This window comes from Pelobates fuscus, chromosome 8 (assembly GCF_036172605.1).
Source record: "Pelobates fuscus isolate aPelFus1 chromosome 8, aPelFus1.pri, whole genome shotgun sequence".
In the NCBI taxonomy this organism is placed as follows: domain Eukaryota; kingdom Metazoa; phylum Chordata; class Amphibia; order Anura; family Pelobatidae; genus Pelobates; species Pelobates fuscus.
The window spans coordinates 35,911,747-35,937,207 of NC_086324.1; the positions used below are offsets into that span (position 1 = coordinate 35,911,747).

The following is a 25,461-nucleotide window of genomic DNA, read 5'->3' on the forward strand; positions in this document are numbered from 1 at the left end:
GCCTTGTGTGGGATCTGCAGCGGTGTGCCAAAGTCTCGGATGCTCTTAGAGGCCAAGCGTTTCCCTGTGTGGGCGGCGCGGAAAGCCCCGGTGGTTCGCTGGCGCCTGCGGCCGTCGGGCTTCCGGCGGTGTGATCGCCGCTGTGGAGGTAATCTCCCTGGTGGGTGGTCAGTGTTGTTAGCTGGGGAGGAGGGCATGTGTTACCTGGGTCAGGCCCACTCTGTCTCTGCCTTCCCACCCTCCATGGAGTACCTTTGTGTGCCGAGCGGGGGCTTGCGAGGAGTCGCTCCAGTTTGTCCCAGAAATGCTGGAAGATCAAGTCCAGGCTTGTGGGTTGTGGTCGGGTGGGATCAGGCTTTAGTATTTGTGTTGCGTCCGCCATCTTGCAGGGCCTGGTGCGTCCGGGGCCCAAGCTTGGGTGGGCAGCTGCAGCCCGTATGTTTGCGTCAGTCAGATTGGCGGGGACCGGGATAACCCCCGCCAGTCCATAGGGGGGGAACGATGGCACTGGCTTCGCTTTGCAGTGTGTTGGGGCAGCGGGAGAGCGGCCGTCTCTCCCACTACCACCATGCTTGTAGGCCGCAACAGCAGGGCAGTCAGCACTGGTGCTTCAGTCCACTTGTGTGGCATCCACTTGCTGGTCTCGGTGTCCCTTGGCATTTGGTAGACACCATAGGTTGGGTCACAGCCCCTGTTCATCGAGAGTTGGCAATATATGAGGAGAGACACGGGAGCATTAGCGACATGCGACCGCTCCGCTCTGCGGTCAGGCCCCGCCCCCCAGGTCCCTCTAGTTTTAACCCTGCAGCTGAAAGCATAGCAGTTCCAGAGAAACTGCTGTGTTTCACTGAGGGTTAATCCAGCCTCTAGTGGCTGTCTCCCTGACAGCCGCTAGAGGCACTTCCGCGATTCCCACTGTGAAAATTACAGTGAGAAGACGCTGGACGTACATAGGAAAGCATTGAGTGATGCTTTCCTATGGGCGGTTTGAATGCGTGCGCAGCTCTTGCTGGAGAAGGTAAGTGGCTGAAGGGGTTTTAACCCATTCAGCCCAGCGGGAGGGTGGCCCTGAGGGTGGAGGGACCTTATAGTGGTCCTTTAAGGTAAACAAAAGGTACATTTGTAGAATATATGTTTCTATTAGGTTTTTATTTTTTTTCACTTGGAATAGGGTGAAATAAAGAAATGTGGATACAAGCACAGCTGAAACATTTTTGGTTTAAGAAGCACTGCCTTATCTCACTTATGTGTATATGGGCCAGTAATTCTACTCAGGGCCGGCCTTAGGGGTGTGCGAGCTGTGCGGCCGCACAGGGCGCCATGGAGCAGGGGGCGCCGTGCGGCCGCACAGCCGATTTAAAAAAAAAAAAAAAAAAATTTTTTTTTTAATTTGCTGCGGGGGCGGAGCTTACCGTGCGGCGGGGGCGGAGCTAAAAGCGCCGGAAAACGGCTGCAGCGGAAGCAGGAAGGAGTCCCTGCTTCCCCACCAAACAGTCACCAGGAGCTGCACTGCCTCAACAATGAACTCCACAGGTAACTGTGTGATTGTCAGGTGAGTGTGACTCTCTGCCTGTGTGTATGACTGTCTGCCTCTGTGTGTCTGTGTGTATATGACTGTCTGCCTCTGTGTGTGTGTGTGTGTGTGTGTGTGTATGACTGTCTGCCTCTGTGTGTGTGTGTGTGTGTGTGTATGACTGTCTGCCTCTGTATGTCTGTGTGTATGTCTGTCTGCCTCTGTATGACTGTCTGCCTGTGTGTGTCTCTGTGTGTGTGTGTGTATGTATGACTGTCTGCCTGTGTGTGTGTGTGACTGTGTGTGTGTGTGTATATGACTGTCTGCCACTGTGTCTGTGTGTATTACTGTCTGCCTCTGTGTGTGTGTCTGTGTGTATGACTGTCTGCCTCTGTGTGTATGACTATCTGCCTGTGTGTGTGTGTGTATGACTGTCTACGTGTGTGTGTGTCTGTGTGTATATGACTGTCTGCCTCTGTGTGTGTGTCTGTGTGTATTACTGTCTGCCTCTGTGTGTGTCTGTGTGTATTACTGTCTGTGTGTGTCTGTGTGTATGACTGACTGTCTGCTTGTGTGTGTCTGTGGGTGTGTGTGACTGTCTGCCTGTGTGTGTCTGTGTGTGTATGACTGTCTGCTTGTGTGTGTGTGGATGTCTTCCTGTGTGTGTATGGCCGTCTGACTCTGTGTGTGTGTGTGTGTCACATACAACCAATACACGCATATCACACACTGTTAATACACCCATTACAAATATCACACATAGCATACATATCACACACAGTCATCACACGTACTATTACATACACAGACAACACAAACATAACAGCATACATGGATGACGGGGGGGGGGGGGGCGCTGTGAAGATTTTTCGCAGAGGGCATCTAAATGCCTAAGGCCGGCCCTGATTCTACTACACTGTGATGTCTACTGTATTACCTGGTTGATATTCATAGATATAGGTAAATAAATCTTTGACATTTCTTTAAAAAAAAACCTGTTCATTATTCAGAATGCAATTCTTATTGGAATGTATTTCCATAGTAACAATATTCACAGCAGCAGCTTCTGAGCCCTGTTCTTTCTGCATATTTAGTATTATATTTCTATACATGTAGACTTAACAAGCAGCTTGGGATGCCTCAAATCAGCAGATTGCTGCACAGAATAGACGGTTTATACCTTGTGAAAACCCATCTATAGCTTGAATCTAATGTTTTATGTATATGAAGGGTGAAGAAAGTCTATATTTTATTACTTCGGAGCATACTTCAAATACAACATAGCAAGGATGTTTGAAAGTATTTCCCTAAACAAATATTGCATTTACCAATGTCTTATTTTACAAAATTAACCTTAAAATGTAAAATCTATAAGCAGGATTACAGGGACACTATTGTCACCAAAACAACTTTGGTTTAATGAAACAATTTTTGTCTATAGCTCGTGCCTCTGAAGTCTCACTGCTCAATTGTTTACCATTTAGAAGCTAAATCACATGTTTCTGTCTATGCAACCCCACCCACACCTCCCGTGACTGTGACTTACTCAGTCTGCATGAAACAAAAAAAAAAAAATCATTTACAATCAAATGTAAACTTAGTTTTTGTTAAAACGCTGGAATTGGGTACCATCAAGACTAGCAAAAATATCCCCACTACAAAGCAATATTTTTTGCCGTTGCAAACATAATAAACATACCAGAACTTATCCCCATGTTTGGTGGTTTTTTGATGAAGTAAAAAACAAATCTTTGGGAAATTACTTTTAATTGTTTAAAATATCTAATATATCTGTTTTTTGTTTTTTAAGTGGAATTTATGTGCAATATATGTTTATGTTTGTGTGGAAAAAACGATTACAAATATTTTTTTAAAAAGATGTTAACTTATTTTAGCAGTTTTCATCTCTTGCTCTTTTAATTGGACTTTAATCACACACAAGGGGCCCTGCAATGTCTAGCAAGCTAACAACAGTGCAGGTTGTAAGAAATTATATCTCAAACAAAATTTGCAACAAAGGAAATGTAAACATCAGATGACCCTTTACAGGAAGTGTTTAGGAAGGCTGTGTAAGTCACATGCAGGGAGGTGTGACTAGGGCTGTATAAACAAAATTGTTTAACTCCTAAATGGCATAAAGTTCTGCAGTAAGACGCCAGAGGCATGATCTATACACCAAAACTGATTCATTAAGCTAAAGTTGTTTTAAGTGAACTGTGCCAAAGCAAACCATCATTTCTGATATATATATATACACATTTATTTATACAGTCAGGTCCATAAATATTGGGACATCGACACAATTCTAATCTTTTTGGCTCTATACACCACCACAATGGATTTGAAATGAAATGAACAAGATGTGATTTAACTGCAGACTTTCAGCTTTAATTTGAGGGTATTTACATCCAAATCAGGTGAACGGTGTAGGAATTACAACAGTTTGTATTTGTGCCTCCCACTTTTCAAGGGACCAAATGTAATGGGACAATTGGCTGCTCAGCTGTTCCATGGCCAGGTGTGTGTTATTCCCTCATTATCGCATTTACAAGGAGCAGATAAAAGGTCCAGAGTTCATTTCAAGTGTGCTATTTGCATTTGGAATCTGTTGCTGTCAACTCTCAATATGAGATCCAAAGAGCTGTCATTATCAGTGAAGCAAGCCATCATTAGGCTGAAAAAACAAAACAAACCCATCAGAGAGATAGCAAAAACATTAGGTGTGGCCAAATCAACTGTTTGGAACATCCTTAAAAAGAAAGAACACACTGGTGAGCTCAGCAACATCAAAAGACCCGGAAGACCATGGAAAACAACTGGGGTGGATGACCAAAGAATTCTTTCCCTGGTGAAGAAAACACCCTTTACAACAGTTGGCCAGATCAAGAACACTCTCCAGGAGGTAGGTGTATGTGTGTCAAAGTCAACAATCGAGAGAAGACTTCATCCTATGGACAGATGAGACCAAGATCAACTTGTACCAGAGTGATGGGAAGAGAAGAGTATGGAGAAGGAAAGGACCTGCTCATGATCCAAAGCATACCACCTCATCAGTGAAGCATGGTGGTGGTAGTGTCATGGCATGGGCAGGTATGGCTGCCAATGGAACTGGTTCTCTTGTATTTATTGATGATGTGACTGCTGACAAAAGCAGCAGGAACACTTCTGAAGTGTTTCGGGCAATATTATCTGCTCATATTCAGCCAAATGCTTCAGATCTCATTGGACGGCGCTTCACAGTGCAGATGGACAATGACCTGAAGCATACTGCAAAAGCAACCAAAGCGTTTTTTAAGGGAAAGAAGTGGAATGTTATGCAATGGCCAAGTCAATCACCTGACCTGAATCTGATTGAGCATGCATTTCACTTGATGAAGACAAAACTGAAGGGAAAATGCCCCAAGAACAAGCAGGAACTGAAGACAGTTGCAGTAGCCTGGCAGAGCATCACCAGGGATGAAACCCAGTGTCTGGTGATGTCTATGCATTCCAGACTTCAGGCTGTAATTGACCGCAAAGGATTTGCAACCATGTATTAAAAAGTGAAAGTTTGATTTATGACTGTTAATCTGTCCCATTACTTTTGGTCCCTTAAAAAGTGGGAGGCACATATACAAACTGTTGTAACTCCTACACTGTTCACCTGATTTGTATGTAAATACCCTCAAATTAAAGCTGAAAGTCTGCAGTTAAAGCACATCTTGTTTGTTTCATTTCAAACCCAATGTGTTGGTGTATAGAGCCAAAAAGATTAGAATTGTGTCGATGTCCCAATATTTATGGACCTGACTGTATATATATATTGTTCACACTGTCCCGCATTTAGGTTCCTACCTGCACTTTTTTGCTTGTTTGAAATAAATCATTTTTTATTTGTAGATTGATATTTTCACGTATCTTTGTTAATACATGTTACCACTAGATCATAAGTTAATTAAAGAAAACTGAGCAGAGAGACTGCAAGGACATATATACAGGTGCACGTCTTCAATAAGCTAAATTTGTTTTGATGCTTAGCGTATCCCTTTAACGTTCTCTCAATATTAAATACTTATAGACCATTGTTAAAACTACTTACATTATTGAAGTCAACGTTGATGTTCGAATAATGATAATCAACAAGACAATTGTTGTTAAAACCAGAGACACCAAAGATACCTACAGGAAAACAATACGTTACTTATCTGGCTTTCTCTATAATAACGACTTTAGAGCTATGAATCATTTATTACTCTTAATGAATGTCAACCATTTTCTTAAAACATATGTATCCATTATTTAAAGTCCATTTTTAAACAGTATTGAAAAAAGCAATTTTAAATATGTGTCTAAACAGGAAACAGGTTTAGATTTTCCTTATCTACTTAAATCTTATGTATTGGATGTATGCATCCATCATTCTTTATTCTCTATTAATTGAACAACATCCCCAGCAGAATAAATGTCTCTGAGTAATACCTTTTAGCATCTGTAGAATTTAGGACACAGATAGTAAGGCTAAAAAAAAGACACCAACATATATGTATATACAAGCTTTTTATTGAATGCTGCTTCTTGAATGTGAGTTACACAAATACGTTGTGTGGTATTGTTTTCAAAACATAAGCTAAAATAAAGCTGTGTTACAAAAAAATATATATTGAACTTGGCAATGCTGATTTTTTTAAATGGAGACTTTGGTGTACATTTTACAAATCATTTCCCAAGGCAATACAACTATTTTTTAGTTAATAAACTCGTAATGTTTTAGTTCTTTATATATATTTTTGTTGTTGTCATTTTGCATAACAAAATGGTTTACCAATATAAGTCGACTTTGAGATTTGTTTCTGAATGAACTGCAATTCATCCGAAATAGGGATGGTAGGGTGAATGCCCAATTTCCCTTTTTCTGAAACGCCATATGGATTTAACTAAATGGAAAAATATATGTGGAGCTGTAACTTCTAAAATGTAACTTTTATTATATACTTAATAAACGTGCTATATTTAAGGTCGGAAACCTTAAAGGGACTCATATTCGATTTCTTGGCACTGCAGGACCCTGCAGTGGCCCTCTCCCTCCCACCCCCCATCCCAAGTTGCTGAAGGGGTTAAAACCCCTTCAGTGACTTACCTGAATCCAGCGCCAATGTCAGCCAGCGGGAGAGAACTAATGCGCATGCACGGCAATATTCAATGCTTTCCTATGGGGATTCCGTTGATGCTGGAGGGCCTCATGCATAGCGTCCAGTGTTGTTTAAAACACTTTTCGTGCTCGAAGAACACAGAAGTCCCTCTAGTGGGTGTCTGATAGATAGCCAATAGAGGAGGACTTAACCCTGCAAGGTAATTATTGTAGTTTATAAAAACTACAATAATTACACTTGCAGGGTTAAGGGTGATGGGAGTTGGCACCAATGGGCAGAAGTTATCTGGGTGCCTAGAGTGTCCCTTTAAGTTGCATGGACAATACTAATGCATTTCTGGATTCTTTGTTTTTTCTAGCCATATGGATTAATCACGAAACAAACAACTTGCACAATGGACGAGCGTGTTTGTTCCGATTCATGATTTGGCATTAACGCCAGTGTTGCCAAAAAAAACAGACGATTGATGGAAAAATGATGATTGATGTCTAGCGGACAGCCACTAAATGTTTTTATCTATAAATTAAGTGAGAAGTGAACAACAGAGGGCAAGAGGAGTAAAAAAATCTATTGATATATCTTCAATAAATATAAATAAATAAATAAATATATAAATTATAGATTTATTAATGCTCCACTTTTTCTCTCTATTTCTCTCTTGATCTGTGAACCAAACGGTGGTATACTAATAAATATGTACATAACAATTTAATGTACTTATTTCGCAGTACACTGCAAATATTATCTTATGTATATATTGTACAGAACACTGATTCTTTCACCATGCACACGTCTAATTATGATTGTGTTTTGCAGGTAGAACAGTACTTGGAGCAGAGTCAAAGTTTATTTACTTTTGAATGTACTTTGTGATAGAATGAAGTGCAGTCCATCTATTCCTGTTTCTCTATGAGTTTCTGACTCTTTTGTAGTATGTTCTGTTCAAATCTAACACTTATCTTTACCTGGGAAGCGTATTGCCCTGAATTCATTTGAATCCTGCTAAAGTTCTATAGCCAAGCTGGCTGTCTCGAAGATGAATAGCAAATATGAACTTTTCATTGTGTAAAAGTAAAGTGAGGCTTGAATACTACAGTAAAAAAAAAGATACAAATTAAGATAATAGTAAATAACAATAATAATAAATAAAACATTGTACCGTACCTTTCCTAGTTTTTCCATATTCCTATATAAGGCAATTGGTAACGTTATTATGACTGTAGTAAGCAAGATAGCAAAATGACGATCAGCAAGGATGCTTTCTGGAGTAACTGAAAGACGCAATAAAGGTTTGTTTTTATTTATCTGAATCAATAGCAAGTAAGACAAAACATAAACAAAATTCTCAATAGGGGTTATTCACTGGATTGGTTAATGTGGTCAGGTAACGTTTGAGAATCACAACTAAATCTGTAATAGGAAAATAGCTGATTTGAACCAGATTTTTAATTTCATTTTATTTAATTTTTATTTATTTTATATTCTTTTTAAATACGTGTTTGTTTGTTTGTTATTATACTTAGTGATATATTAAACCTAACTATTATGTTGCTTACTAAAACAATGTAGGAGTGCAAGTGCTGGTGTGTCTTATATAAATATTAAAGTCTTAATAAGCAGTAAAGCAAGTGCATATCAGTCAAAGCACCAAATATTCTGTGTTTGTTCTCTATTTTGTACAATAAAAGGATTATACAAAACTCCAAAATGTGCAGCTTAAAAGTCAGCATTCAAAATGTCATTCGGGGCAATTGGATTTGTTTAGATTATCTGCTTACAGTATTTACAAAGAGCTCATGAATTGTTCCTGATCACACACGTATTTGTAAAGGGCTTTTTTTTCATCTCCAGTTTTGTTATATTTACCTTGTTGTCGTTATTTGATTTTTTTTTTGTGGTTTATGTCTTCTTTTGGTCCTCTTTACAGAACAACGAGATATGTTGATTCTCTAGAGATTTTTTTTATTTATTTATTTTTTAAATCAAAAAATAAAAAAAATAAAAATGAGCAGGGGTTCAAAGGAGACCCACAAAACAACTGGAAGTCAGAATTGTCTCCTTGATTTGCTCTCACTTCATAAAACTGCAAACCCAAAAAAATGCCACTGGATGGCGCCAGAATACACCATGCATTCAAAATTGCTGAATATAACAATTGAACAAATATTGCCAATGGTGAGAATTTGTAGATCATTCATTAAATGTTTACATGAATCAGTAGTTTGTAAGTTAATTTTCTGCATACTGCACTGTCAGTTTTTCTAATTAGATCAATATTTTTAAGAAAATTTCGATACACAGACATAATTTAATATCCTGTCTTTTGTGCTTGAAACTTAATTTCAAGCATGCACCTCATCTCTTCCTAATTAACTGCTCAGTCTGTTTATTTTTAACTCTTATGTTCTCTCTTATTGTTACAGGGAGTATCGGGCAGGTAGAAGAAATGAAGCTGCAATGTCTCTCCATACCTTGTACAAATCTCTCTGTAGCGGGCAACCTTTTTCGATGTGGTTTTTTCCTATTTCCTAACCTGCTGTCTGTCTTTCCTCGAGGAGGTGATATTTTTATGTGTAATAATGCTCCATGGCAATGTATGATATGTTTTATATAACAATGAGCATGATACTAGTTCCTATTATCACAATATTTTTCTTGTTTAGAAAAAAACTTGACACGTTTTAAATTAAATGGCATACGTATTGATCAGCAAATCAGAAAATAACTCTGAAAAATAAATTTCTGTTGTTGGCAGCTATGTTTGTTTATAGTAAGATGCATTCAAAATTATTATTATTTTTTGCACAGGAAACATGTTTTATGGTTTCAAATGTAATGGATGTATTGTAGGTTGCTTATTTGTTTATATTATATGCCTATTTTAATAAAACCTGAGTGTTCATTCACCAACCATTCGAATATTGTGAATAAACATTAAAGGGACACTATAGGCACGGAAACAAATTTAGTTAATGAAGCAGTTTTGGTGTATAGATCATAGCCCTACAGTCTCACTGCTCTATACTTTGCCATTTAGGAGTTAAGTCACTCCATTTGTACAGCCCTAGTCACACCTCCCTGCATGTGACTTACACAGTCTTCCTAAACACTTCCTGTAAAGAGTCATCTAATGTCTAATGTAATTCTTCTATTGCACATTCTGTTTAATTTAGAATTTCTAATCTCCTGATCTGTTAAAAGCCTTCTAGACCAAGAGTAAGTTAACATCTTTGTTAGGTGCACTAGCAGAATCACTTAACATTTCACAATATATATATTTTATAAAATCTATAACATGCTATATATATATGTCTATTGGTTATCATTTGGGAAGATAACCTTGGTAAGCTGTGTACCTAGAAGTTAAGTTGTTTTTATTATATATATTTTTTTCATTATAATTTTTTATATATTTGCACAAATTCACTAACAAGTCACATGTGGATCTGATTTTTGAGAGTAAATTAACATCTGATTGAAAAATACACCATATTTTCCAATGCAAGCTGTGAGTTACAGCCAGGAGAGGTGTGATTAGGGATGAATAAACAGGAGCAAAGTGATATAACTTTTTTAATGGTAGATAATTAAGCAGTGAGACAGCAGGGGCATCATCTATACACCAAAACCACTTCATTAAGCTAAAGTTGTTTTGGTGCCTATAGTGTCCTTTTAATTGTCAACACCAAAAAAGTCATAGTTCTGAAAAACAAAAAAATGCAGACAGCTGAACTAGAAAATAATTTCCTTTTGTAAAAAAATTAGTTATGGTCAATCCACAACTGACTTGGAAATTCTAGGCAAAATAGCTAGGTTGCCTTTTACATTCTTCTTGATGGTTAGTTTTTTTGTTTTTTTTTTTAATTCACCATATATGACTGATTAGTAAATATAACATTTACACATTAACATCATGGTACAGAGTAAGGGAAAGAAATGAAAATTAAACTTCACTTATCACACCAAAATTCAAATTCTATTTATACAACGTTCAATGTTACTCACCTCCAGGAATCTGCAGGAATATTTTAGGCAAAATATCTCCTGTAATTATGTTATAGCTAACCATTGCTGTAAGAAAAAAAAAAAACCAATAGCACTCTTTAAAAAACGTTTAATTACAGTTTTAATTACAGTGTTGTTGGTGTCGGTCACAGGATTAGTATCCACATAGATGTATTAGCTGCTAAATTCTAATTTGTTTACTTGGTATAAGCACTTTTTTTTTTACACATTCACTTGGTATTACACTTTTAAAACCACTAAAATAAATAATACAAATTATAAATTGGGATGAAATAAATGAGAAATTGTGGAGAACTGACCATGGAATTTCAAATATTTATATATGTGAAAAAGTCTCCAAATTAGACATGTTTTATATCAGGTATTTGGGCCTAGAGTTATCAATTTCCTGGTGAATTCACAGTTTATGTTTTAGTGAAAAATCTTGCAAAAATGAAATCAGTTTGACAGAGTTTATCGTAGGCTCATTTTATAAAATCTATAACATGCTTTGTACGTTTTTATTTTTTTAAAGAAAAAAATATGATTAGAGACACATATACATTATAATTAAAATATATATATATATTTTTTAAAATATTACGTACTTCTAGCTACCAATATTGTAATAATTTGGTGAAGGGATTCTAACATCTCTTAAACAGTTCTGCCAATGCATATATAATTGTGCCCGAGGGACAACTTCTTGGTTATTCAAGTGTATAACAAACATTGCATCATTTAGGCTAAAAAGCAGAAAATTGCTCTTTAGCTGTTCATGAAAAAGAATGGTGCTGCATGAATCTTGAAAAAGTGAATAATTATGCAAAATGGAACAGGATATTAGCTTAAAAATATAATTGCTAGTACAGCGTTCACCAGCTGCAGGCCTTGGTTGGTTGATAAATGCTGTACTCTAGCCAAAATCCAATTGCATCCACCCAAGAAAAGGTTTCAGGGACATTAAACATAAATGGCCCCAAGCTAACAGTACCCTAGTTTGATGGTAATAATTATATCATTCAGATTAATCATAGTGTGGGCAAAATCATGGTGACAAAGAAATGTAAACACCAAGACAATGATTTGTGAGTTTAATATTTTGGTTTGTGTGCTAAGCTCATTTTCACTAGATAAAAGTTCAAAAATAATATGTGGATTTATTTTATGTTTAGACGAGTTATTGGAGGTTTTACGCATATAATTACAGTAAAAATTGGGATGATAAGATAATTACTCCTTTTGGACTAGCTTTTGTCTAGGTAACATTTCATTTTAAGGAAGGCTATCTGAGGTTTCTGTAGCTTTGTATGTTATTTAAGTTCAATTGTTTGTTATAGTTTAATATAATTTATTACTAGGGGTAATAGAACACATCGAAGTTATTTTATTTTTGTGAAAACATAAAATATAAACTTCATAAAATAAGTACTATCGATACCTGAGGCTTCTCTCCACCAGTCAGGGTCAGAATTAGGGGCTCTAAGCTGACTGATAAACTGTATGCAGCACTCAAAGTGAATGAGTCAGTTAGGGTCAAATTTAGGGGTTCCAAGCTGACTGATAAACTGTGTGCAGCACTCAAAGTGAATGCTGTACACAACCCTTTAGATCACCATGTCTGAACATCTCAGTACAACCACAGTCCTGTGGGGCTGAGGGAACACAATTCAGTCTCCCTGCAAGTCACATGATCATCGGCTGCAGAGGATGATCATCGCTGAGCAGCATGCGTGATCACTGCAAATAGTCGTGGCTGGAGGGGAGATTTAAATCATAGTATGACAAACTTATTACAACTTGACACAATACAATTTAGCAGCAGAGAGGGAAATAGACCCTCTCTTGCTGCTAGTGTATAATGCAGAGTACTCTTCACTGTAAGGAATTCACTTGGATGTTGACATCAGCAGAAGGAATCATTCTAACACTATTGCTAGGATTAGTTTTAGGATTAAATTTAGGATTGTGCTAATATGCTAATTTGGGATAGGGTTAGCCTCAAAGTTAAGTGCAATGATTAGGGTTAGGATTTCAGCCAGCAAGGGAATACTTTGCTGACATCAGCAGGGGGGAATATTTCTAACATTATTGCTAGGATAAGTATTCGGATTATGTTTAGGATTAGGGTTATGTTTAGGATTGGGATTGCTACTTTGCAAATAAATACATTTAGGGTATTATTGTACTCAGGAGATTTTGCGGAGTACAGTTTAAGAATTTTATGACACACCTTAGATTTAAAAAATTTGCAGCAAAACTACAGGTATTCAAAAATTATAAAATAAAAAATGAACACTAAAATCTTGAAAAATAAAAAGTTAGGAATAAGGCACCACAATAAAGCTCAAATCACATTTTATGCAAAATGCACTTTTAATTTGCCATTAAAAAACCCATAACTCTGCAGTGGGCAGGTTGTTAATTCAACCCCATATTTTAACAGAAATGTATATGCAAAGGGGGGGCACTCTGAATGATAGAGAAATAGTTCAGCACAATTCAGCAATTCAGTGATGTCTATTACAATAGCACATATTGTTTACAATATAAACCACTAAATTGCAATGTGCAATGTAAAAAAAATACCATACCATTAACTTTGAAAGAAATTGGTGAAACATGTCTGTGCAATAAGGCTTAGAATATACCATAGTACATACCCTTAAGTATAAAATGTGCAAATGGTATGTATTTATGGGGTAATTAGAACTGTGAACTACCACAATAACCCTAAATGAGCCATAGGCCCAACAAATCCATATATCAAACTATAATAACTAAAGTAGTCATGTCTCCTAAATGGCATTGTAACTTCACAAGTGGCAAAGTCGTATTGGTGTATTAAATTTACTTAGATGAGTTAGCTGAGCATAATTTAGGGCGGTGGGGGAGGGGGGGGGGGGGTGTAGATCATAGTGGCCCGTATCAGACTTACAAAATGCCCAGCAAAAAAAAAATGCAATGTTTATGTAACAAAACCATGGTGAAAAAAACTTTTTACCACAAACTTTTACATGTAGTGGTGAAAAAAATGAGGCTCATTAAGACATATACCATATGAGATACAATGGAGTGTCCACATTGACAAATGGTAGGCCTTTGTGTGGTAATTTGAACAGTCAAACTGCTATAATGCGCCAAAAAATGAGACATAGATTTATCAAATCAATCTATCAAAATTCTAACTGCAAAACGTGAACTGGTTATGTTTATTGTATGGAATTATAGCTTCACAGGCTACTGGCAAAGGCATACAATGGGGTATTGTACTCAGATGACACAGTTTAGAGTTTTATGCAGGAGTAGCACACATCCAGTTTATGAAATAAACATTAAAAAAAACCTGAACAACACAGAAACTCCTTACTCACGGAGACAAGAATAAAGATGGAGACGCTATCGCACAAAATTAAAAGCCTTACCCGTACGGTCACCTCCATGGAAACACGCCACCGAAGAAAGAATGTGCGCATCCGGTGAGCCCCAGAAGAAGTAGGCCCGGAAGCCTTACTAGAGTTCACTAATGAAGTCGCGGAGTCCATGGGGGCAAAGAGAGACGGAGAGGCACGGCCGATAACGGAAGCCTTTAGAATCCGTAAGGCACCGACCGCCCCAGCAGATGCCCCTAGAGACATTATTTCCATCACTCGAGATGTCTCCGTTAAGGTGACACTTATGGCCCACTCCAGAAAATCGCCCACCACCATCATCAAGAACCACAACATCAGAGTCTTCGATGACCTCCCATTCACCACCCTGATGGAGAGAAGAAAGCTCGCACCCATAACCAGCCAACTGAGAGAGCAAGGTATCCGATACCGCTGGGGAACAATGGGCACATTGGTGGTGACCCTCAAAGACACGGTCCTCTCCCTGACAGCGGAGGATGATCCCACAAAATTCCTACAAGACCTGCAGCGACTACAGGCACTGCCCTCTGAGATGGAGAGAAGGGAGGCCCTGGGCGCGACCGGAGGAGAAGCAGAACAGGGGAACAGCACCGGAGCGGAGAAGAAGCGGAGTAAACCGCGACAGCAATAACCCCATTACAATGGTCGGAACGAGAGAGAACACCGCACGAGATCCCTATGGACTTAAAAACCACAACTTCAGTGTTTGCTAACGTTCATTTTTATTTTATTTTCTGTTGCTTGTTTAACATTTACCAAAGGCTTTCAAACCTAATCCTGCTCCCTTACAACACTCACACGACTACACACTAACAGGCTATCAGACGAGCCATAACCAGGCCCGCTGACGTTATACCACGCACAAATACATCCGCGCTGAGAAGGTAGGCATTTAAGCACAGGAAACCCTGTAGTGACTCGTGGAGGGAGACGGACGGAAAGGAGCCCTTACAAAGCCGACGTAACGGCCCTCACCACCACGCGCAAGACACACACAACAAACTACCCAAACGCCAAAACCCACGTTAATCTAGAAAAGGCAGCCACACAACCTTCATACAATGAAACCCACCATGAGCAGCACAATGCCGACGAAACCTTGGACGCACATAGGGGAATTCACTCCAGACGGATCAAGGCCCTGACACATAGGGACAACTGACTGAGAGGCCCCCCCTTCACACCTACACTGCTGACGTGCCAATCTAGGCGTTTACCTTGTATGCTAAAGTTTTACCTAAAGTTGAACATGTATAACAATCTTGTACAATGCCACATCTATGGCACTTTCAAGTAGCCGGTCACTGCTATCGTGGCAATACCAGCACATATGTATTATACCTCATGCTAACAAACCAAAAATAAAGAATTTAAAAAAACAAAAAAAACAAAAAAAAAACCTTGTTATGTATGTTTACATGTAAAACGGGGGGGGGGGGGGGGGAATTAATGAATTAATTTTACTACAATTTTTAACAGAAATTGGCAGTTAAATTACTACATAAAAAGTGCAAAAATACCCTTAGGTAAATATCTGATGTTTACAATCTTTTTTTATGTGATGTCTATTTAGTATTAAACTTCGAAGACACAAAACAAATTCTGAAATCTTTCCATATTATCATTGTATTTTATTCCTTATATTTTGTGACCCATTCCTACCAAATATAAACAGAAATCCTAGACATATGACGAACTCTGCCAATCAGGCAAAATAAATACATATTTTCCGAATTAGTTCTCTTAAGCTACACTAATTATGTACACATTAATATTGTCAAAACAGTGCAAATGTTTTTATAATTTTTGGGGGGATTGTTTAAAATAAATGAGAATTCATACATGTATATTTCACATCAAATTAAATCCCCTTTTGCCCTTAAACAAATTAATTTAAAAAAAATGAATTAATATGTGTTGATGCAATAACTGAGAAATATGGAAATTGCAGTTGAACACACCCAAATCCAAAATTGACAAAATTGCTTTGGTCTGTAAGTACAAAACAAGCAAACTGAAGCTCTATCTGTAAATGGTTAAAAAGTAATGTTCTAGATGTCTGTATGATTGAGCACGACATTGCATGCCATTACAGAGAAACAAATCAAGTAATGCTCTGTTCCTCTTTTCAATAAAAAATGATATTGAATTAATACAACTGAAAATGTCACGCATGACAATAACATCATAAATTGTTAGATATTTTTATATTAAATGACTTCAAACCATAATTCTTACCAGCAAATGGATATAAAAATTGTAAAACCGATAGAAAAAGATACCCAGGAAGTCCAAATGTCCTACTGACCAGAGACTGGTATGTGGTGGTTCCAGACATCGCTCCGCCTTTAATCAACATTATCATAGAGTAATCTGACAAAGAGAGAAGAGCACATGCTATTAAACTAATGTCTATTTGTGTTTCAAAAATAACTTTTACTTATATTTTTCTCCAGGCATTGTGTAATGGACGAGGACCTTTCAGTATATTTGAATGAAAACCCAACATCAGGAGGAGTTGATAAAAACATGGCAAACTACTTATATATGAAAATAAGAAAATGAAATTGAAAGAAATTATATCGGTTAAACTTATTTCACTATACCTAAAATAGAGAATATTTAGTAAATCCCATTATATCTAAATACCCCACAATACATAACTTAATAATTATGTTAGATAATCTCTATGATTGCATTATATTGATTAAAACCCTGTCTGACCAGATATATTATACTAATTAACAACATACTACCAAAAACACGGACATCCACTTTATCTACACCTTACATGCCAACAAAAACAAATACGATCAATACATCAAATAATGACACATATCGTAGACTCTATCATGTTAAATAGTAACAGATTTACTTTAGCTTAATAAATAGTGAATATACACACTACATATACATAACTATATTACTTTTGTAAACATATTTAACAATTTCACATACCTATATAACATAATCTCTTATCTAAATGATCTAAATACATGTATTTCCTTTATCTTAATATTCATTCAATGAAACGTATACTCAGACAATTTATTGGCATACCATTTTGACTTAAAAAACAAACAAAAACATCATACATAGTAAACCTACTATTGATATGACTATATATATATATATATATATATATATATATATATATATATATATATTTATTTTTTGTGTCCTGATGAAAGCTCCGACCGGGAGCTGAAATGTTGACCGTTCTGGATTGACTGCTAATAAAATCAGCAAAGCCTAGAGTGCCGGTATTTTTTTTAAATTATATCTATCTATATATATATACACACACAATATTGTAACCAATGTTCCATTGTAAACAAAACTATTGTAATATAATACAACCTTAATGTATGTCATTCACGTGCAAATTATCTTATATCAACTTTATTTTCAATAAAAATTCAAAATATAAAAAAAATACTTATCTATGGATGCACTTGCCATATTGACTGGAAAACCAATGATCTTGTCATGCATGCATTACTCTAGATGCTAGTGTTCCCATGATGCACCATGCAAAATGAAACCTAAAAACCACAATTTTAGGATTACCCCTTCGATCTCCCCACAAGGTCATCCACACAACTTACGTTTTAGTTAACGTCAACATTTTGATAACATTTTACACCTAGTGTCTGAGGTTAACCAGCTACTAATTAAAACGCTTTCAACACTAAAACATTTTTTATTGTATTCTGGTCTTGGAAGCCAGTGCCTTCAGGGTGCACAGATGGCAAAACTACAGCTTAGTTATGTTCAGTTAATTCATTTAAAAGCAGACTAATTTCTTTACAAAAATGTTTGTATGGTACAACATACACCAAATATTCCCTTAAGCAAAACAGCTTACAGATAAGCAGAGGATGTTGTCCGGATATCCATTTTAGGATTTAAAAAGTAATTTGATATTTATCCACCAAACATACATGCATTTAAAAACAAATGCGGTTCTTATATTGAAAAATGTATTTGTAAATAAATGTAAGCAAAAAAAAATACTATATAAAGTTTAATCTGTTTATGACTTCAACTTATTCTTATGTATTTGTATTTATAAGTGTAACACTGTCTATTGCAGGTAAATGAATTTTGAGAGAAATTATAGAAAAGTTTATCTCATTATGAAAATATCCATTGTGATAGTATGGAAGAACATTTGAAAATATTCACTTAGGTTAAAATGACTTTTTGCTGAATTGAGTCATAACAGCCAACATTTTCATAAGAATGCTCTAAGAATCACCTTTAGATTAATGAAAAGCAATTTTAGTGTACAGATCATTCCGCTGCACGCCACTGCTTAATTCTCTGCCATGTAGGAGCATTTTTGTTGTTGTTTCTTTTTGTTTCTGTTTATGCAGCCCTAGCCACTGATGTTCCATTTTCAATCAGATGTGACAGCAAAGTGTGTTTACTATAGCAATTTGTATCTCCTGCTCTGCTAATTGAACTTAAATCACACATAGGGTGATAAGAAATTGTAAATAAAATACATTGAATTAAACTATATGTGAAGTGAGTGGCTAAATAACACAATAGGGGTTTAGGCAATAAGAAGGGGTACATTTTCACTCTACACATAGGGTAGGCAACCTAATATAATAAAATGTATATACATAAAGTGTAAAAGACATTGACACAAGCCTGGATGAACAAGATATGATTTGGTACCTACTACCATATAAATATCTTACACATAACTTTGAAGGTATTCGTGGGCCTACTAGTAAAGTATAGCTGCTGCCTCAATAATCATGATCAAAAGTCCAAAATCCAGATTCTTATTTATACTTTGGGTGAGACACAAGATTAATAAAGCAAGCATATGTAAGGCAAAGATCTTTTCCGATTCTTCAAAGTGGGCACTATGCCACAATACAAAATCTTATTAGGGTGGGACCATATATTCTCCTGAGACCCAGTCCATTAACTTGTGTCCTCTGTACTGGGCATTTCCTTCACATGCATCTCCTTTTTATTCTTTTGAGCTACTCTATCAATCCCTGCTGTAATGTAAAGAGAACATCCTGGGCTTTCCAGTGATATGTCGTGTGATAGGCTGGAATGCTGGGAACTTCCTCTTCCTTTTCATGAAAAATGGGCATATTGAAAGACAATTTGTTTCCTTGGTTCCCAAGAGGATATGGACATATCAAGTTAATTTCATATACTTTTCCATACAGCACTGGTTCCAGTGGCAAAACTACTGCTGCACACTGGTTGTACCGGGGCCCGCACACTTTGGGGGCCCATCGGGAAGCCCATGTACTTAGAGTCACCCGATGGGTTTTATTTCTTTATGGGTTCAGCCCTGCCCTTTAGAAATAGGACCAGGCCCCTGTAGCATCAGCTGGCTGGGAAGAAGTGAAAGGCAGACACTTCCTCCGAGCTTAAATAGAGAGCGCCACGCAGAAGGAGGAGGATTACAGGCTGCAGCTTAGAGGAAGAGAAGCAAGAGTGAGTCTCACACTTGCTTCCGTCAGCCTCTGCTAGCAGGACCTCAGGCAAGCCAACCTCCTGCACAAAAAAAGGTATGCTAACAGGACAGTAGCTGCAAATGTAAACATTATAATATATATGTGTCTGTGTGGATATCAGATTGTGTGTACAGTGTATATGTGTATATGTATGTGTCTTTGTGTGTGTATGTATCTGTGTGTGTATCTAGGTGTCTTTTTGTGTGCTGTGCATCTGTGTCTTCGGCTGTGCATCTGTGTGTCAGGCTGTAAATGTCAGTGTGTGCATGTGTCGGAGTGCGTGTGTTGCTGTGTGTATCTAAGTGTGTATGTGTCAGTGTGCATATGAATTTCATATGTCGTGTGTTTATATGCATCTGTGTGTTAATGTGTATTGTGATAAAGTGAAGGCAGAGAGGCCATTTAGCCCCAGGGGGAGTATATGTAGTTTGTGTGTTGTACAACACAAAGCTATGTTTAGTTATGGACCCCTGGGGTGGAGCATTTGGAGAGAAGGGTGGGCCAATGCTTCACTCCACAGTTATTGTGGTTTTCTTGGGAGACATAGATCCAGGCCAGGGTTTTTTGGACTGTCTCCAACCCACTGCTCAGCTGCAGATAATCAGCTGTAGCAGTGGGAATAAACCCCTCCCTGCTAGGCAGGTAAATGTGGATTGCTGGCTTCCTCCCAGGAAGCAGGTAGGAGAGAGGCTGTTCTCTCCAGAGAGAGAGTCAAGGAGACTAGGCACTTGGAGTGCAGAAAGGGAAGCAGTCAAGGCTGTCTTGGAGCACTGGGAGTGCAAAAGGAAAGCAGCAGGCTAGCTGAGCGCACTGGAGTGCAGAAAGGAAAGAAGTCAAGGTGACTGAGTGTTGGAGTGCAGTGTTGTTCTCTAATAAGGCTGGTGCAACCCCAAGATATGTTTTTGTTCTAGTTTAACGTTAACCCCTGAGAGATAGGGAACCTGAAGTGAGTCAGTGCTCATACGAGCTAGGTTTTTGTTTAAAGGAGAAACCTGTTATATTTATGTTTTCATTTACTGCTGGATCCTGTGTGGATTTGCAAATAAAGTGCCAGGATGAAGTTGAATTAAAGGACTGTGCATGTTTTTGCCATAGAGGACCGTGCTACCTGCTGACAAGGATCACAGTATGTATATCTGTATAAGTATGTATGTATACTGTGTGCATATGCATACATCCAAGCAATCAAACACCAATACAACATGCAAACACACTCCTGCAATCTAACACAAATATTACATACAAACACACACCTGCATTCAAATGCAAACACTACACAGAAGTACACCACTGCATTTCAATTGCAACAGTACCTAAAAATACACCCTTACATGCACATGTATACTTTGTACAAACACATGCTTACATTCAAACACACACAAAAATGCTAACAAATACAACCCTGCAAGGATGGCAAATAGTAGATCCCCTAGCAATGTTGGAATTGTACCATAGATGGGGATCTACCTTTTGGCCACTCTTGCACTAGACAGAAGCCCCAATTTTTTTTCTTGCACCAGGGCCCTCTCTACATTTGTTCTGCCACTGACTGGTACATACTGTAAAATGATGACTTACCGGTTACATATGCCACCCCTACTAAAAGCAGAAGTCCAAATGGAAATCCTGCCAGTTTCATAGAATAGGGTAAACCTGAAAACAAAAATACAAGGAGTTCTGAAAATTACATTCATTATTGGCAAAAAGGTAAGCGCCCCATATATAACCTTACTCACAGAAGGCACATACAATGTACCTGATTCATGGACATATTTACTCATGAATGCATATATTATTTATATAATAATAAAAAACATAATTAATAATGCTTTATAAATCCATTAGCCAAGTTGAATTTCTCATAGAAGGAAACGCACATTGATACTGATTCTTACCTATCATCCCAGTACCAAGTATGGAGTTGATTAGATTAAAACCTGCCCAGAATACATTACTTGTTGTTTTTTTATTTTTCTCCTCTTTGTCAACAAGTAATTTTCTATCATCCATTTCGACCTGCAAAAAAGAAAACATTACAGGCATTTAAACCCTTTATCCAACCTAAAAAAAATATAGAAAGTGCTAAGTGCTAAGTTGTTAACAGAATTCTTGAGATCACGTTGTAACTTTAAATCATGTTATTAAGATGTTTTGTGTATTTATATCCCTACATGTGCCACACATTCTGGAGACAGCATCTACATAACTTCTAGAGAACCTGGGCCAAGCCTCAGTTGTAGCACAAAGTACTTTATTGTAGGTAAGGAAATGGCAACATTTCCATATTTGACCTTGGAATAAGGAAGGGTGAGGATATGGTCAGGGCAGGGGGAATGTTCGTGGCAGTGGTGAGTACCAGGGGGCAGTGGGTACCAGGTTTAGACATGCTCTTCCCTAGCCAACCAGACATCCACTCATAATCAGATCACTGCAGAAGTACCATGACTGCTGTTGGTATTTTTGCACAGCCAAGAGGTTGTTCAGTGTTGTTCAGTGTTGTTCTTTTTTGGAAACATTTTTGTGCCTCAGACGTCGGCAGGCAAGAACTCTTGTCACTCCTGCTCCATAGGATCTCATGAAATATACAATGCTTTTCTATTCACGTGAGAGGTATGTATGGTTTTTATCCATTCTTTGCATTAATTTAAATGTTTATAAGGATAATTATGAAATATAACTAATGTGATAATCTATTAAAACTCTTTATCTGCTCCCGTGAATAAAAAAAAAAAAAATGAAATCTTGTTTTACATTACTCACTCTGTTTACTTATCATGAGTCTGTTTGGATAGAAATCATGGTTACTTGAATATGTTGTCATATCATCTGACCACTCTTACTTGTTGTAAACCTAGGGTATAGGCTTAAGAAAGTTTAGTGGAGCTCTAATATTGCCACTTTTTTGTCCGCATAGGTCAACCTGTGGTATAGTCAAACGTTCCAGCACTCTGTTATAGCTTATATAGAAAGGGGGTTATAATATGAGGAGACAGAAAGAAAAGCTGAATTAGACAATGTTTCTAATTGACTTGGGCATTTTTACTGTTCATTGATTTGGCACTCAGGTATAGAACTGTTCTGTCAGTAAAGTAGAACCACTGAGGGACTTTATCTCTCTAAATTTAAATTCTGGAGTACATCTTACCCAGTTCCAAATCTCTTTCATGACTCCCCTGCCCCTGTTACTTTTTAGTTCTTTATTTCACTCCAAATCCCACTAACCCTCTCAGGTCTCAGCTTTTGTGCCTGTGGGTACAAGATTCTCAAGTGACCTCAGAAAAATATGCATTTTAAAAAAAGTCTCACCCAGTGCTCAGGTGTCTCAAAAAGACCAAATGCTGCCCACTGCATTAGATCACTAAGGAGGAGTCATATATTGTGGAGAAGGCCATACCCACTCATTTCCTAGTAATGCACCTGGAGATGTGCCGGTTTCGGTAAGGAGAGGATGGCGATATTAAAAATAAATACAATTTGAAGTGCCGTTGTAGAGATCTCCATTACATGGGTGTATTTAGTGTGGATCTATCCTGCCTGCTGATAAATCTAGGCCTAGATATACACAGACATTAATAGGCACAGTAGTTTATAGTCCTGGCTTGGTGACATTGATATCAGGATCACCTACTGAGTCCCGGTAGGGAGCCAATGCCAAGTTGATTGTTCACTGTTTAATGCCTGACATGTCCAAAATGATCATCTATAGACAATTACGGGTGTGTTGATACATGCATTAACTTATCTAGTGGCCCAGACAGTTACTAGAATTGTATTGTCTCTGATCACTTATAGTAACTTTGACATGGTGCCACTCCCATCACTTACATTTGCATATTTGTTCATTTCATTTTTTTATACAATGTTTCTAGGTCAAACCAGTGTTTGCACCAATTTTAAAATATATTGAGATATTAAAATATACAAATAAAAATTATTTGGAAAACAAGGTATACTTTTGGTGCTACTATCACCTAGTGTGAACCACTCCAACACACAAAAAATCAATATAGTGAAAAATAGAATTGTGGTGAGAGCACTCAGTACATACAAATACAATATTTTACCAGACTTGGTTCAGTTGGAATATCTAAAATAGTAAAACATAAAACACAGAAACATAGGGTAATATTGTTTAAAAAATGTGCAAGTATTATGTGTAACTGGTTAAACTCACATATTGCTGAGTCACTTTAACAAGCTGACTCAGACTTAGGGCTTGTATGGAGATGACATTTCTCGACTTTGGACGTCCTGTTTCAATTTTGATGGGTCCGCGCTGGAAGTACTCTTTTAAATCACTCCAGAAGGCAGGATCCAATACAATGTAGCTTTATTATAAAATAACTTCATACAAATAGGCTCTTATAAAATACAGGTTAAAATGTCCTTTCTTTTAATTAATTATTAATTATCCTGCCTTCTGGAGTGATTTAAAAGAGTACTTCCAGCGCGGACCCACCATAATTGATACAGGACGTCCAAAGTCGAGAAATGTCATCTCCATACAAGCCCTAAGTCTGAGTCAGCTTGTTAAAGTGACTCAGCAATATGTGAGTTTAACCAGTTACACATAATACTTGCACATTTTTTTTAAACAATATTACCCTATGTTTCTGTGTTTTATGTTTTACTATTTTAGATATTCCAACTGAACCAAGTCTGGTAAAATATTGTATTTGTATGTACTGAGATATTAAAATGTTGAAGAAGGAAACATTTTAATTCCAAAAATAGCAGAACAAGAACAGAAGGGTTTGAAACTAGCCACATATTAATTAAAGGGAATCAAACAAATTCTACTTTATAAAAAGGGTAAATTCCACATGGAACCCCCATCAATTGGAAGAAACAAAGACTATTTCATTAAATATGAGTGGAGTGGTGTATATGATTATCTTATTGAACAAATGAGAAAAATCAGTCACAGAGTTCATAACACACAAACCATGGTGCTTTGTTTGGTCTTACTGCTATAACCATAGACAGAATAGTTATGTATAAAAAAAAGTTATTTTTACTTCAGTGAATAAACAATTAAATAATTTGACTTCTAAAACACTGGACTTACGTAACCCTTCCAAAGAAGATCTATTTGAATACATTTTGTTACTTCAATATTTGCACACCATTTAAATAAGAATATTGTATTAAAATCATACCTGCTCCACCCAGTCACTTTGTGATTGTGTAGATTCCATCTCTATGTATTCTTCTTAAAACAGAATGTTAAATATTAAAGCAATAATTTAGTTCCATCCTTTTCTGGCTAATGTGAAGTTCCTTGGACTTGAGGCACTGATAGACCTCTGGGACGCACAGTGCCAGAGACTGGTTTCTCAATCTATAACATTGCCTTGAAGGGGATTCTTAGCACAGGCAAATTCATCATCCAATGACAAAAGCATTTCCCAGACATAAAAACCAGGTCATTATGTAACTGTTTTTTTCTGATAAAATATATAATCTAATAACCCAAGCAGGGAACATAAAGGCAGTAAAAGGAGAGGCCACGTAATGAACAAGGATAATTTTTGTAACTATACTGGAAATAAAATCATAGTGTTTGTTCAGATGAAAAGAAAGTAAACTACAATTTTACCTTGATAAATGTATATAAATGTATATGATTGTGCGTGTGTGTGTGTGTGTGTGGGTTTCTGTGTATGTGTGTGTGTGTGTGTGTGACTGTTTTTTTTCACCTGGTTATATAATAAAAATGACGTTGCTGTTTTTTTTGTGCGTATGTGGTCTACAGAGACTTTTGCAAAGGAATATGTAAAACTCAACTTTATCATTTTTTAGCTATGTCATAAGTCAAGTAAATTGTGTTTGTATATCTGCTGAATTTCTTAGTATTATTCTCATACAAATGATGCCACAAGAGTCACCACATGCAGTGCTAATTT

The 25,461-nt window shown here is 37.2% G+C and overlaps 1 protein-coding gene across 1 annotated transcript in view; it reads right to left on the reverse strand.

Moving 5' to 3' along the window:
- SLC38A11 (solute carrier family 38 member 11) overlaps nucleotides 1–24,811 on the reverse strand; it is a 47,560-nt gene extending 22,749 nt beyond the window's left edge. The window contains exons 1-7 of the mRNA XM_063428625.1: nucleotides 24,715–24,811; nucleotides 21,451–21,571; nucleotides 21,134–21,208; nucleotides 16,299–16,433; nucleotides 10,648–10,713; nucleotides 7,807–7,913; nucleotides 5,592–5,671 (exon numbers count right to left, since the gene is read on the reverse strand). Of these exons, the coding sequence (XP_063284695.1) occupies nucleotides 5,592–5,671; nucleotides 7,807–7,913; nucleotides 10,648–10,713; nucleotides 16,299–16,433; nucleotides 21,134–21,208; nucleotides 21,451–21,571; nucleotides 24,715–24,753 (623 nt within the window). The 5' untranslated portion in view covers nucleotides 24,754–24,811. The remainder of the gene's footprint in view (nucleotides 1–5,591; nucleotides 5,672–7,806; nucleotides 7,914–10,647; nucleotides 10,714–16,298; nucleotides 16,434–21,133; nucleotides 21,209–21,450; nucleotides 21,572–24,714) is intronic.
- Nucleotides 24,812–25,461: the final 650 nt, after the last annotated feature.